At 45.2% G+C, this 15,757-nt stretch overlaps 1 protein-coding gene and 1 pseudogene across 3 annotated transcripts; both read right to left on the minus strand.

The window, feature by feature from the left end:
- Positions 1-71: 71 nt before the first annotated feature.
- Positions 72-7,302, minus strand: LOC116930878 (immunoglobulin G-binding protein A). Of its 3 annotated transcripts, XM_045167788.1 has the most exons (10): positions 7,132-7,302; positions 6,970-7,073; positions 6,849-6,905; positions 6,689-6,774; positions 4,015-4,220; positions 3,758-3,933; positions 1,954-2,089; positions 1,235-1,405; positions 424-807; positions 72-355 (listed from the first exon to the last, which is right to left on the minus strand). In XM_045167788.1, the coding sequence occupies exons 7-10, from the start codon at positions 2,044-2,046 to the stop codon at positions 239-241; spliced, it is 765 nt and encodes a 254-aa protein (XP_045023723.1). In that variant the 5' UTR covers positions 2,047-2,089; positions 3,758-3,933; positions 4,015-4,220; positions 6,689-6,774; positions 6,849-6,905; positions 6,970-7,073; positions 7,132-7,302; the 3' UTR covers positions 72-238. The 3 variants fall into 3 exon arrangements, with proteins under 3 accessions (XP_045023723.1, XP_045023722.1, XP_045023724.1); XM_045167787.1 differs by having other exon boundaries at positions 6,694-6,774; positions 6,849-7,073; XM_045167789.1 differs by lacking the exon at positions 72-355 and having other exon boundaries at positions 663-1,151; positions 6,849-7,073.
- A 1,077-nt stretch (positions 7,303-8,379) lies between these two features.
- LOC123468130 lies at positions 8,380-15,195 on the minus strand (annotated as a pseudogene).
- Positions 15,196-15,757: the final 562 nt, after the last annotated feature.

A 15,757-nucleotide genomic window follows, 5' to 3' on the forward strand; every position in this document is an offset into this window, starting at 1 on the left:
CGTTTTCAATGAAACCGAATTTTCCTCAGCAAACCGGTTTCGTGAACAACATGCTTGTTCAAACATGACAATGAAGACGCAAGAGTTATATTTCTTTAAAAATCACGAAAGATAGATCCCATATTGCTTTAAAAAATAGATACGTCAATACGGATAGATGGTGCTATTCATCAGTAACTGAACAAGTGCTTGTAAATTAGGTAAAAACTTTTAAATATAGTATCAAAGAAGATGCCTCTTAAATACATCGGACGTTGAACCACCAATCACAAGTCTGCGATTCCACGTCGAATATTGTGCCTAGTGGACATAAAAAGGAATCCTGGCGACCATCATCATGACACGTATGGAACACCTACGTGATGACACCAAATACAAATTAAATAGAAATATTTGAATATCATAAAATTAATTGACGTATACCTGACATCCAGATTCCCTATCGGAAAACATGTAATTGAAATCGGCGTTCTTGAAGTTTAGACAATCAAAAGAGGTCTCTGGAATGGCAGTATAATTGGGATAATCTTCTCCAGGAGTACCAGGAATGTGGCTGGGACGATAATTTGGCGTAGTATACTTGTCAGCGTACGCGTTCGATTTGAGGGCCAAGCTGGGCTTCAAGAGTACCACCTCCTTGGGGTAGGTAGGGCGTGGTTTGTACGGTTTGGGGACGGCTGGTTTATACGGCTTAGGTGCAGCGGGTTTCACCGGCTCATAGTCATCGTATTGAGCCGGTGGCGGCGGTTGGGGGACGTAAGGTTTCTGTTCTTGATGCTGATCGTATCCGTCGTAGCCATCGGGTTTCTGATTTCCAGCGCCATAAAAATTGATGTCAAAATCGATCGGTTTAAAAATGAGATTTCTGCGTCATCAAATGTCGGCTTGTAATTGTCTTGTTCGATTGGTTTGTAGTCGTCCTCGTAGAGCGGCGTGTCTTCGTACGACGGCTTGTAATCATCTTGATAAGATGGCTTGTGATCGTCTTGATAATTCGGTTTGTACTCGTCTTCGTAAGGCGGTCTCTCTTCATCCTGGTAGTTTGGTTTGTAGTCATCTTCGTAAGATGGTTTATAGTCTTGCTGGTAGGGAGGTTTGTCACCATAATTCGAAGGGTAATCAACGTCTTGGTTAGGTGGTTGATAATTATCCTAATCAGTCTTTCGTTAAGTCCGGTGTCAATCGGGTCACTAGTTACTGCCGTCTGACCATCATGGTCACGATGATCGCTTACCTGATAGGTTGGCCTGTAATTGTCGTGAGTATCTGGTCGATAACTATCCTGGTATAGCGGTTGATTACCGTCCTCCTGCGGTTGGAAGTAACCATGATTGGTTTCGGCTGGCCGTTTAACCTTTTTCAAATGGTCCACTTCATCGCGAAAGATCTGGCGACGTTCACCGTCCTTAAAAAAAAACGCACACAAGAAAACCATTTCATTATTTTACCCGACTGACAAGAAAAGGCTTCAGGATGACGGGCTCCTAGCCATTCGTCTTCCGCTTAGGACAGTGCAGCGAGAGAACAAAGAACGAATCTATTTCAGACATCTGCCAAGTGCTTTTGCACACATAAATCCATAAGTCCATTCCGGGGACAAACTCTTCTCCGCGCGCCACGTGAACCAATTTCGCAGAACGTCGATTTGTCTTTCTGACGTTTCCCTTGGTTGGCTTTTGCCGCAAGATGGCACCATAGATATACATTTTTTAAATTACACATTCAGACGGTTATGAAACACGAGTCATCGAAAATGAGAGAAAAAATAAATCCAAAAATTAAATAAGAATAAAGAAAAAAGAAAAACGGATTTATAATTAGTTATTGTTAATGAGAATGATCAATCTTAAATCACGATCATTGAATGAACAAAAAATATAAGATGAATATCCGTATTGCAACAAAGATGGATTAGATCGGCCAAATAGGAAAATTAAGAAAAAGAAGGCTTACTCCTAATTTTGTTTGCCGCCTCGTTGGCTCTGCGGCGAATGCAACGGCTAGCCAACTGATGCAGAGGATCAGCGTCAAGTGTAAGGCGGTCATCTCGGAACAGAGTGATTCACAGTGGTGTAAACCTCCAAACAAACTAAAACAAGCAAATCTCAGGAGTTAGAAACACGCAAGCTTAGATGGTGATCTAGACAGTTGAGGAAATGAATACAAACTGAATGAAACAAAAAGTTGGTGATTTCCCGCATCAACAACTACGACACCAGAGAGAGTCGGAATCCAACCCAAAAAAAAGCCCTTAAGAACTGTAAAGGGGACAGGGGAGAGACCACACCCTGTGAATGTGTTACCGCGTAAAATAGCTGTATACGAAAAGCAGAACGAAACGAAAAGTTGAACCTAGAATTCAGAAAGGGATTTCGAAAGGGAAATCACCGGATGGGTTCGTCTGCTCCAATTTTTCATGTTCAAATTTGGTGAGGGCTACATTTTGTTTCAGCTCAATCGAACGCATTGGGTGGGACAGTTCATTTATTTAAAAAAAAAAGAAAAAATAACCATATTATTAAGCTATAATAAGGAGCCTTTTATTGGCCTTCGTGTATTGGCCTTCTCGTCAATTATCCTTCACCGCGAGAGCACTTGAAGAGCGACGGCCAACGTGATGGGCGTGGAACGAGAGTGGAAAAAAACAAGGTGGGTGAACGGTAAAAAAAAAAATGATTATTAATCAAGGCGTGGCGCGTTCGTTGAGCTTATGTCACGTTCCAGCGTCCTCGACACCAATTCGAACCCCATATTCACCACAGACAACACCACCCCTCAGCGTAATAATCGTTGCCCTTAGGAACTCATGAACATAGGCCGCACAAATTCTAGGGCGAGATTTACGAGGTTCGAACAGAGGCGCGTGTGAAATCAGTGCGTGCGCACGACAGACACACACCGCCGCCGGGTGAAAGCGACTTGGTGTGGTCGTCTCGAACGGTTCATTTATTATCGTGCCGATTGGCTAAGAGCTTTCCAATCGTTTTTGCAAGGGTGATATTTGTAAACGCTCGTTATTTTGCAACCGTCTTTTTTGTGGGTGTAGCACGTCTGCAACAGTGGCGATAAACTCTGGTTTGCTACTGTCGCAGAAATAGATTAACCCCCTCCCCTCTTGAACGAACGAGGAAAAAAAAAATATGTAATTAAATCGTGAAACAGAGAAACATTGTGTCATAAAACATGACGGTTTCGTAGCAACCAGAAGCTTGTTCTGGTTCCAAATGAGTTTAGCGGTATGTAACACGTATAACGAAGTGGTACGACCTATTCCACATTAGAACAAGTTGGCAAAGGACTGGCATTCGTCATTACGATGCAATAAACACGTGTAGCGCGTTCTAATTCATTTTACAAGACAGAGGAATTACGTTCAGGTTGGCTTCTATCGTACAAGAGATTTGCTGCCAAAGAACAGACGCTAGGAAGCATGTCATTTAGCGAATGGGAGTAATATCAAGCGTGGCAACGAGATTCTCCCGAGGGTCGATAAACCACGTTTCCCGTACGATGCCTACGTGAAACTGTGCACACGCGTTGTTTTCCACGGGAGAGTTCGCAAATAACGAACGAGAAAATGCGGCACCCGAAATCCTGCGGAATGAACTTGTGCCCTTAATGAATGCGACTAACTCAGAAAGCAACGAAAAAGCAAAGGACTCGACGCAAGGGCATCGACGAGACGTTCGACATTTCGTGAATACAAATATTCAATATTAAGAAAAGAAAAAAAGAAGAAAGAAAACGGTAAACTTACCGGATAAACCACGACCTTCTTCCTTCCTATCTTCGTTGAAAATCGTAGACTGGAGCAGCAGCAGAAGCAGCAAACGAAGAAAACGAACGGAAACGTGAAATTTTTGTGAGAAAAACAACGACGAAACCCGCACGCTACGAAGGATGATGGTCGACTGTTTGCCATCCAGCAATGCCCTGAATAAAGAAAAATTTCGAGAAAAGAAAACATAACCGGAGAAAATGTAGACCATATGTTGTATCTTGTGTGCAACGTACATGTATCTATGCGTAGCGTGAGACTACTGCCCTCCATTTTCCTCTTCTGCTCACCGTTATGAGCTTCGCACCATTTTCTTCGTCCCGGAGCGGAAAAATGGGCCATCAGGCGCGTGTGAAGATGCGTTCATCACTTAGTTGTCGGGGCTTTCCGTCGAGCAGCGTATTATCATTCGATTGTTGCCTTTTCATCGTTTCCTATACACCTAAATAATCAAGCGCAAAAGAAAAGGTGGAGACGGATTGCAATGATTGAATAGTTCGGATACAAAGGAACATTTCTATGGCAACTTTCGTCGTAAACCATCCGACAAAAAAACGTGCGCTTCCCATTTTTTTTTTCTTTCTTTCCAGTCCAGTTATTTGTTTGGATTTGTCCGCTACCAATTCACGTTGAATAATAAGAAAAAAGAAAAAGATGGACCCCATCTCCTTTATATGACGGCAACCAAATGAAAACAGCGCAAAAATCTCATTTCGGGGGTTTTTCGTGTCACGAAACGATTGAGTACAAATTCAGTTGAGATTACCCAAGCCGCTTTCTACAGCGGTGTAAGGAAACGAAGTTGCACGTATCACGGCAAGATCGATTTAATACAGTCCCTTCGTCAAAACCACCGGGGATCGGAGAAAACAATTCGCATGAATGGCAGACTCTTCGCCATCTTTCGCCAAATAGGCTATATGAGAAATTCAATAAACACCCGAGTCCCACTCGATTTTAACTTTCAATCACGGAAGGGAATTCATTCTGATTTCGTATTGGCAGCTTGAATGGGGGAAACGTAGGACGTTTTTTTTTTGTACAAGGGATATCATCGACTATTGCTGTATGCGCGAAAATTGCTTACAGCAAAAGCAATTTTGGATACAGAAATATTATTGCCTCTAGCTTCATTGCATTCCCACGTGACGCCCGCGACGTCAAGAAGCTCCGCTCGTACATTTCCACAGCTGATAGCGCTACAATAATAAAAAAAAATACATAAATCTTCAAAAGAAACGCAAATAAAAACATATTCAACTAACAGAAAAGGGAGATCCCTTTTTTAAAAGAACTTCTAGAAATGCATAGAAAAATCGGGATTTGAATTGATTTTTTTTTTAAATCACCTACTGAACGATCGCTAAAGAAATATAAAATTGAAGGGGAGGAATGGTTGCGACGCGGATCGAGTCATCCATCAGATTAATTGACTTCCTCTTTTGAGTTTTAGCCAGCTTTATTTTCCTTTTTTCCATATTCCCATCGGAGGAAACCCAAGAACATTCTAACGTCGCACGAAACTCGATCACAAAGGACATCGGCGGAGCGATCGATACTACAACATAACGTACACACGCAAAAAAAAAAATATATTTTTGGCCGCTGTAGACGTGCTCCGGAACAAGACAGATATTACAACATATATAGACGTTTGAATGGTTTTTTTTACATGACGTTGAAAAGAGAAAAAAAATAAAAATAAATAATAAATTATTATCTGCGCATAAGCAAGCAATTCCAACCCCCGTGTCTTGTTTACACTTTAGCAAATATAACAGACCCTGAGCGCAAACTTGATTATTTTAGATAAGAGCTTTTGCCTTTGCAAACACTTGAGATCGGCACAGCCTCACGTACGGGCAATTTCGGGCACGGATAACGAGGGATTGGACTACTACTAGCCAGTCCAAAAGCTGTCTTTCGATTTCGAAGGAATAAACAGAATAAACACTAAAGAATAATGGAGGGAAAAAAATAGATACATAAAAGTCAAGAGACAAAATAAACCGCAAAGGACACGTAGTACGCTCTAGATAAACTATCCACGCGGCTATTTTTATACGTTGCACGCTACGGTTTCTTGAATACCATAGCTAATCGATATGCGCCGTCCTTTACGACTTCCTCTGCTTAGATGTCAAGTAATATAAAAACGACATGGCAAAAGAAAATGATAAAAACAAAACAAAAACTAACAGAAATTACGTATAAATTTAGCATTTCGACTGTGCAAGTTGAATTTGGCAAAATCATTAAAATTGAAGCCTATGGCGGACAGTGTGCGGTTTGCCTACAATAACGAACTAGGGCAGCACTGCTAAGATTCGATAATAAATTGCGGTATTTGTTATGTAAAAATTCCATGTCCAATCGAGTTGCAGTTAATGGACTCGCCGGCGGGACAGATGGTGAACAGAGCGATACGGTTCGATACAAAAGACAAAAGAATTCACGTACGGCCAAATAAAAAATACTTTTCGTTCTGCCCCCCAGTCAGTCAGCTGTTGTTTGTACAACTAACAAATAGCTGGTAGTTTGTAAGTTCTTTGCTTGTATGCATGTTTGCGAAGCAAAGAATCTCTCATGCCATGGCAGAATGGAAAATTTGTGTACCACTTTACTTTTGCTGCTGTTTAGCTTCTTTCTTTTTAAGGGGGAGAAAGCGAAGAAAAGGAAAACTGAATCGGCTTAATGCCTGAGTTCTAAAATAAAAAACCCTAAAATTATCTCGAATTGATGATTTTCACCAAAAAGAGAAGAGCAGGAAATGAAAGGTAATGAGCTTCGTCTTAGTAATTAATAAAGTAATAAAAGCAAAGACTCATCACACAAAGACGGAAAGTTCCTTTTCGTTGCAAGAAAGTTAAAGAAAGAAAAAGAAACAGTAGCGTTGGATCGTGTCATTACCTTACCTGTAGCTTCCACATAATTGGTTTCATTCCCACGTAGTTTCTCGCGAAGAGTACACCAAAGAAATTACAGCCAGTTTAGTCCTTAAAAGAAAAACAATAATTAATTCATCTTATGTCAATTGTACAAAAGAAAGTTAACTTAAAGTGCTTCTTACCGAGCAAGCCAATCCAGTTTTATAGTCTTGCACACGCTGCTGAATTCCCTTCTCCTCCTACAGTAATGGACGTCAACATCAAATAAGGTTCCAAATTCTTGTTATCTGTTTCAAGTATGACCCCCGAATGTCAGTAGACGATCGGGTAGAAACGCTCGCCATTCGTCTGCTAATTCACTTGTTTGGATGCAATTTTATTTTTCTTTAAGTGATGATTCTTGAAATCTGCAAGTCAGATTTAGAAAAGGGTCAAATCAAAGCAGACGATTGAAAAAGAGATTACCATTCTGTCCCATTCTATCACGCTCATTCTTTGCTGAAATGAGGACTCTCTGACAGCTGGCATGCGCTTAACGTAAATCTTTCGAGCATCCTGCGTCAAGTGGTGTCGAGAACTATATGCTGCATGTGCGTATACTTGCCGTAAGGACTTTGCATTTCAACGAAGGACAGCCTAAAGCAGAGTGAAGAGCCTTTTATTATTGCCTTTCATCTAACAAATTGGCGTCAGGATCACCGATGACGTAATTCGTATAATCTATTTAATGCGTTCATCATGAACCCAAATTTGATTTGAACTTTTGCAGTGATGCCTGACAGTGCATCATCACTTTAATGGTGACCATCGAGTGGCATCCAGTAAAAATATTTCAAGCCATTAACACATCATCAAACAACTAAACACAAGTCTGAGAAAAGTGACTGCTGCAATCATAAAGGTCACCCCAATCTACATTCTGTATGGCTTCCCTAGAGCAAAACAAATTTGATGGACATGCTGATCGAAAGGTTGAAACATGCCCTACATAAAATTTCAAATTCAGGAAGCTCCCATGAAAGTTATTATCTGAGCATAATATATACAGCTTCGAGGGATTGAACGAAGCCAGATATAACATGAAAGGTGATTCGGCCATAACCCTTGAGGATGATACAGCAGACGTTGACAAACCTTGAAGTTGTCCTGAACAAGAGGTCAAAATATACCAAAAACATAATTACCTCGTCATATATACTGGAATGTTGGATGGAATATAACGGTACTCGGCTGGCATGAAGGCCATAAATCAAAACCAGTTTCCTACAGCGTTTTTACAAAACCACTTTCAGACTTAAAATGGGCACACCACTTGAATCGTGAACAGGCTGTCTACCTACTCCTGTAAAGCTGCCATCTGGCGACCAGGTAGTAAAGTGCAAAAGAAATTTGAAGAGAACGAGACAAATCAATACTTAAAAAAATAAAAAAACAATAATAAAAAAAAAAAAATACAGAATACAAAGTACCTCAGTTGATGTCAAGATTATTTGAGAGTATTTTTAATGGTGGAAGTGAAGATGCACATGGGCGAATCTTACATAAGAGTGATAGGTACTACGACATTCACGAGGCCAACCAACGAAAATGTACGTAAGTCAATAATCCCGTTAGAAATTCCTGAGCGTGAGTCAAAGTTTCATCCAATTTGTCCGTCCTCAAATCTCTTGACATGTTCATAGCGTGGAATTTTTATCACATCTTCTACAGGAATTAGAGCGAAATGGATTTCATATGTATTGAATGGAGATAGTGGGTCCGTTATATGCAATAAAAAAATTGTATACAAACATCATTCTGTACAATATAAACTGTCAAACATAAGGGGGATAAAAAGGACATCCGGGAAAACAAAACAAAAAAATCTGTCAAAGGAAAATGTCTGATTTCTTTTCTGTTTATCATTTGGGTTGATTTTTTGTTGTTATTGCATAAACGAATAAAGAGAAGGAAAAAAAAAAAACTAGAGGCGTTGAACGGAAGTATGAAATTGTTTAAACCTTATCTTAAAAGCCATTTTTCACCATATGAAACATTCACCGTTTTGCAGACACAAGTTTCTTTTTTTTTTTTTTCTTTTTCTTTTGATTGGCTACAGGCACTTCATGCGATCGTCACGAAGACAGCGAAAATCTACACATTTCTGTTGATATCTAAAATTACACACAAAATGAATAGCTATTAATGGAAGACGGGTATTCATTTTTTTTTTAAAGGGAATTGGGGATTAAAATATTTCGATATAATCGCCACATTAGTGATGGCGCTGTTAGGGCGTCCTGTGCATCATGACGGCATCCGTCGTGGGCGATGCCATCTTGTAAAACTGATGATGGTGGTGGTAGTCATGCGTGCTGTTGCCTCGACGAAAAGACTTGAGGCTTCTGCTGTAACAGCTGCGCTTGGTGGTGATGGTGCCAGGTTGCAAACCGACGGTGGCGTCGGTGTCGATTTCATGACGGAAGGCTGGAGCCGACGGATGGGCAGCCATGTGGTGTCCACCGCGTCCGCCGTGAGCGAAATCCCAGCGGTAATTATCCGATTGCATCTTGTTGTGAAATCGACGAGGTCGACGAAGACGCTGCAGATGTAGGCAAACTCGATGTCCAGACGGCTGTCCTGCTCCATAAAATCGACCTGAATTTGCGGAAATTTCTGTTTGTATCCTTAAACGTCATCGACACTCCACTCCAATAAAAACGAAACCAAAAACAAAAAACAAATTGATCGCACACAAGTTTCACTGTCACGAAAATGTTCGCACTAACCGGAAGATGAAATCAGTTGCTGCTGATGGAGGCGCGGACTGCGGAAATCGTGATATTCACGACGTTCTTGGCGGTATTCGCTCAATTCTTGCGTCATCACTTTGTTGCGCTACTTGGGTTGCCGTTCGTGTTGCTGACTACGTGCTGACGGGCGGCGGCGGATGAAGGCCCTTTCGAATGCAGCAGGAGCCACTGCTGCCGACTGCTGCTGTTGTTGCTTATTCATTACGCAGGAATTGTTGGAGGATCGGGCCATTAGCGACGAGACGGGAGGCGGCGAAGAAATGCTCTCCTCTTCCGAAGTGATTTCCGCCAATCGCCGGTAGATGTTGCTGTTTGATTTCTTCTTTTGCTGGACAACAACAGCAGCAGCAGCAGCAACACTGTTGTTGTTATTGTTGTTATTAAGATTACGATCGGCGTTGTTGTTGATCCGGGTTTGATGATCCGGAAATCGGCCGGCCTCTGGTGCTATTGCGGCCGGATTTCCAGATTGGGTTGAGGGCGTAGCAGCCGATCGGGAACGTGAACTGTTTATGACTTCCCGACGATAGTCCATTTGCGGCTGCTGCTGCTGCTGAGTCTTCCTTTTGGGCGAATCGACAACGTCATCCGACCGGATATTATGCGAGACGCTACGATTGTTCCGCAGCTGCTGCAGGGCGGATGAAGATGTCGCTGCCGGAGGAGTTGATTCCTTCCGCTTGTCTCGGCGCTTCAGCTTCGGCCGAGCGCGCGCATTCGCCGACTTCTTGACGGCTATCGGCTGCTGTTGGATAGGAAGTTCGTCGCTGGAGTGCGATGGTGCGAAATGGAAGAAGGGGCTCCTTCCGGATCGAGGCGGGCGATCCTCTGTTGTTGATGGTGTTGCTGTTGACGCAACACCATCAGCTAGCTCTTGGTGTTTGTAGTGATCCAGCTGGAGGACGCGCAACTGCTGCCGGATGTTGGCCTTCTCTCTGGCCCTCTTGCGCTGGAATTCCTCCTCCACCCGCTGCATGGCCAGCGTCTCCTGCAAACGCTTGCGCTCCTTTTGCTCCGCCTCCTGGACAGTTTCTCCTCGAGCAGACGCTTCTCGTGAACGCGCACCGTCGACTGGAACGTGAATTTCTTGTTGGGCGAGTGGCCGTTGCCAAACAGCCGCTGGCCGACGCTTTGCTTTTGGCTCCAGGAAGACGGCGTCGGCCGAACGCGCCCGTCGCATCATGTCCGTCTGATCCATCGACAGAGGCCGGCTGAGCCGCGGCTGGCGCTGATGGGCCGACACGATCCGCGAGTCGTACTGCGGCAGGTAGACGATCCTCTGCGTCGACAAGACGGACGGCTGGCTGTAGGCCGGATACTGATGTCCAAATGCGGCGAACCCGTGATTCTGCTGGGCCAGAAGGTCGGCCTCCGAACGGCTCTGCAGTTTGCGGATGGACGGATACGATCCATCGTCATCGCCCCAGATCCGTTGAGGACGGAATTGGGAGCGCCGCGGCTCAGCATCCAGTTGCCGTCATCGCAATGGGGGCCGGGCGCGTGATGGCCGCTCCGGCGCACGTTGCATTCATCGTCGTTGTCGCAGTCGTCGTCGGACGGCGAACATTTGCTGCGGCGGAAGGCGGTGGCGAAGGCGCCCGACACGGACCGTTTCAACTTGCGCAGACTGTTGTACTTCTGCGGGAATGCAGTGCGCTCCGGCGGCGGCCGCTCCTTCGTCGCCCGTCTCGTTGCGTTTGCGATACTTGCGCCCGCCCTTCGACATGGAAGAGGAACGCGAATCGGCCGTTGGGTCCGTCATCGAAGAGTCGCTGAACATTTGCGATTTCGGGATGATCTTGGGCGGCGTCGGATCGGCCGTCGAAGGATGACGTTTGCTGGCCCGGAAGCAGGAGGAGCCGCTGCGAGAACGACGCTGAACGTGGTTACTGACGGCCTCGCCATCGCTGCTGCCGTTGTTGCTGCTGTCGTCGTCCAGCAGGTCCTGCTGGGGGGTCCAGTTGTTTTGCAGTGGATTGCGCTGCTGTTGCGGAGGCACCGGCGAAGACATGGCCAGCGGTTTGTCACGTCCGCTGGCGCCGCCACCGCTGACCACCATCGCGGCCGCGCCATCCGGACTGCCCGCGTCCCCTGAAATGCCCGAGTCGGCGGATTTCTCGTTGGAGATGCGAGGCGGGTGCGGAGCCACGGGCCGGAGGGCGTTTTTAGCGATCCGCTCTTCCACGGCGTCTTCGTCTTCGTCCTCCTCGTCGCTCAAATCCATGGCGCTGCGTCGCTGGCTTTGCTGCTGGACGCGTTCAGCTTGTTGCCGACGCTGCTGATCGAGCTGGATGGCGCGTGGAAGTGATCCGACGGCTGGCCGAGGGCCCTCCAGGCGGCCGACGGCGAGAACCTGGGCAGCTGTTGGGGTTTCTTGGGCAGCGTCGGTCTCAAACTCAGCGCAATATCCTGATCGTAGTCGTCGTCGTGATCCAGTTGATCCTCGTGCAGGGTGGCCCGACGCGTGCTCGAATGATGGCGGATGACGGGCGGAGGGGTCGAAGAGTGACGTCGGCGCTGATCGGAGCTGCCACTGCTGCTGGTGCTCTTGGCCGGCCGCCTGATCGACCGTCGCAGACGCACGCCCCCCTTCTCCTCACTTTCAGATTTGCGATCGATGCCGCTTTTATTTTCGGCCAGGACGGCGTCGAATTCTTCCATCACTCGTCGGCTTTCTTCGTCAAGATCGACCGATAGGGGCGGCTGGAACGGCGGCCGGGCCGGCGGAAGCCACCCGGTCACCTGGCGCCATGCCAAATAAAACTGTTGGGGCTTGCTGTTGTTGTTGTTGTTGTTGTTGCTGGAGCTGCTGGCCGGCTGTTGGGATTGGAGCGGAACTCTCGAGAAGGAAGAAGACGACGGATGCATCTCCCTCCCAGTCATCGTCGTCCGTCATCGTGCCGTTCAATTTCTTCTGGCTGCTAAACACCGTCACCGAAGCCCGTTTCTGATGAAGGCCAGCAGAGATTCATCGCCGGAGAGATCTTCACGGCTCGTGTTGTGCCGGCCTCCTCGACGCACTTCCCGCGTCTCGTCGGGCCACGTCGGCACGCAGGTATTCCATGCTGCGAGCGCGGATGCGCCCGTTCTCCGAGTCGGCCGCTTTGCCGTCCGTCGACTTCGTTTTGAACAACCTCAACTTGGCGCGTCCACTCGACTTACTTCCGCCGGCCGGCTGTTGTTCCTGATCGACTCGGCTGCTGCCCTGCCGGACTTGGCCGAGGCGGCCGGCGTCGACGGCGCCGTGTTGGCCGCTTTGGCTTTCGAATTCCTCTCTTGCTCTTGGACGGCTTCCTGCTGCCGCTGGACGAGCGCTGCTTGTTGTTGGGTCGTAATCCGGCGTCGGGCTGCGCATCTCGTCCGCACCGTTGGCAACGACGAGGGTCGGTATAATGGGCGATCGCAAACTTGGCGGCCATCAGGTTGTGATTCAACTCGGTTAACTTGCGGTTAGCCACGTGAAGGGGTGCCGACTTTTGCAACGCCAGACCATTGTCGGTAGCTCTCAACTTGACGGCGTTCACTCCCGCATTGCCAGCAGCGCCGTTGGCCGCCATCGGCAGTACTCGAATCTTTTGGTTTGCTGACAGGGAGCCCTCGCGACTCCCGGACCGTATCTGATGAAATATATACACAATAAATAGAAAACGTGAAACAAAACACAAAGTGCCTGTAAATCTTTCTCTTCCTTTTTTTCCCACAAAATGTTTCATTTCAAAACAAAACCTCCGTTTCGCTTTTAATCTGCTTTTCTGATTTTTTTTTTTTTTTTTTTTAACCCTTCAAGTTCTTCTTCTTTCGAATAAAAATCTAAACCAATTCATCAAAGTGTTGGGGAAAGACAGGGAGAAAGGGCCCCTTTTCACAATAGCCATCAGGTACGATCTGTCTTCGATTGCTAAAGTGGCCATTGGATATTGTACATCCATCGATTCCTGTATATAAAAATAAAAAAGGGAGAGCTTTTTTTTTTTTATATATTTATTTTTATTCCATGTCCTAAAGGCAATTGACGCGCGGACGAGCGCATTTGTTGACTGATTGCGCAAAACCGATTTCAGTTTAGTTCTCTCCAAATACAAAGCAAGCAGCGACAGCACTCAACGAAAATAATACATCAAAACGAGACTTGTTTCACTAATACACACATGACAACATTTGCCAACCAGCCAGCAAACGTTTTCTTCTTCAATAGCAATACTTGGTCATCGTGTTGATGTAAAAATAAATGGGTCCATCTCTTGGAATTTGCTCAAGAAAAGGATTGGGCTGCGCTCGGATGAGAAAGGCAACGGACAAGTGACGATACAACAGTTTTACGACGTAACATCATTTGGCGAAATGTACGTACTATTGTTGTGTGTTTGTCCATCACGGGCTGAATCAATAGATGGCCGTCAAAATCAATAACGAATAAGAGAGGCAATAAAGGCGTTCTTGTGTCCCTGATTTCCAATGGATTACAGACCCAAAAATAATAATAAAAAAAGGGGCATCGCTTTCTCGTGAAGACACAATGTTCGTCCAAAACTCGTTTGTAATGCCTAGCCCTGAAATGGCTGGCGAGAGATTATCGACACTACTAAATGAACGAATTTACGGCCGTCTGTTGACCTTCTTTTTTTTTTTTATATTTTTCTTCTCCCCGGACGTGTGTATAGCTTAACGTGAAGAGGCGTATGGTTGTTGTAATTATTAGGCTGTGCTAACGATGGAGCCTTCAACAAAAAAAAAATCAATTGAAGGAGTAGAGCATATAATCGTAATGATAACGGGAGAAGGCCGGAAACAATAAGTAAAGTGTGGGGGAGATCATCAAAAAGGCACATGACCTCAAAAAGGACGGAAGTTCTCGACCAAGTCGACTCGGCTTACGTCTCATCCTCGCCAAACTAAAACAACAACAAACGGGACAAGCTATCATTTCTCTTTAAAGGTAAATAAATAATAAACATCAATTTGTTTGCGCAAACAAAAAGGTAAGATCAACCGTAAAAACGTTTGTTTTTTTTTTTTTTTTTTTGGTTTTCCTTAACCGGCCCAATCATCTGAGCTACGAAAAAACGTGTGTGGAACGGAAAATAGTTTTCGGCAAACTACATTATATATGGTAGGACCACCTAAGCTCAACGGGGGTGGATGCACCAATCAGCTGTTGACTCCGCTTAGATACGCGGAGCCCATTCCTCGAATGATAAACGATGACAACGTTTTTAAAACTCCAACCGCAAAGATCCCGGCAAACCCCAAACGAACATTTTTTTTTTTTTTTTTAAACGACCGGCAACATCACAAAAAGGGAATTATATTGTAGTCCATACGTAAAGCCTCATCTCATCACTATTTTTCGCTAAAAGAACGAAATGTTTATCTTTTAAAAAATTCAAATAAAATTAATGAAATGGACGCACCTGGCGAACCGTAGAGGCTGTTGATCCGGCATTTTGGGCTGTTGCTGTTGTTGTTGTTGCTGGATGCATTCCTGTTCGAATTGATCAGAAAAGTGCGCTGGCGTTCGTAGATGTCCGTTAACCATGACGTTGCCACGGAAACTGCCGACGGATAGCCGGTCAAATGCTTCGGATTGATTTTGCTGGGCGTGTTGCCGGGCCGATCGGTTGCGTTCGCGCTCGACTTTCGATAGCTGTTGTTCCAAGTCTGTTCCAGCGACGACGGATCTGGACTGCGCGATCGGTAGCGCGGCGACGAGTTAAGTGTTGCCCATTTTGTTTCTCTTCTTTTGGGAAAGTTTTGCGTCACACACAAAACAGAAACAAACAATTGCGTCGATGCGGTCGTCTGCGTGTCTCAAGGTTAGTACCAACCGCAGACGATCGACACTGCACGACGATGTGAGAAACCACAGCAAATGTCATGCGGCCGCACAAATATGGCGTTGTGACGTTCAATTTTAATTTCCCCCTGCAACGAGAACAAGAAAATTGGTTATTCAAAGGAATAAATCAAAAAGAAGGAAAAAAGAGAAAAGATAAAACAAATACAAAATCAAATTTTAAAAAAGAAAAAGAAAATAGAAAGGAAAGTTCAGGGAAAAGAGAGAAAGGTACACACACACGTACGGTCTCGCTTGTATGGATCGACACGGTTAGCTTGCGCAAAAAACAAGATCTGTCCAAATCAGAACGGAAGGAAGTGTTTCAAGAAACGCCCCGTCCCCGACCAAATAAACAAAAAAATTGCTACTGGGGAAGGAAATCTTTTGACTGAAACGAATAGTGCAGTGGGGGAGTAGACCATACCTATAAAAAAATAAAACTGGGGTCGGTTACACGGGCGTT

The sequence above is a fragment of the Daphnia magna genome, unplaced genomic scaffold (genome assembly GCF_020631705.1).
Source record: "Daphnia magna isolate NIES unplaced genomic scaffold, ASM2063170v1.1 Dm_contigs301, whole genome shotgun sequence".
NCBI classification, from domain to species: domain Eukaryota; kingdom Metazoa; phylum Arthropoda; class Branchiopoda; order Diplostraca; family Daphniidae; genus Daphnia; species Daphnia magna.

What these genes read in the sequence shown, in the direction of transcription:
- LOC116930878 (XM_045167788.1), bottom strand. Translation starts at nt 2,046, where the DNA reads ATGACCGCCTTACACTTGACGCTGATCCTCTGCATCAGTTGGCTAGCC. An exon ending in GGCGGCAAACAAAATTAGGA is followed by an intron (nt 1,406 to 1,953) that starts GTAAGCCTTCTT and finishes TTTTTTTTTAAG; the next exon opens with GACGGTGAACGTCGCCAGAT. An exon ending in ATTACAGGCCAACCTATCAG is followed by an intron (nt 808 to 1,234) that starts GTAAGCGATCAT and finishes GCTGGAAATCAG; the next exon opens with AAACCCGATGGCTACGACGG.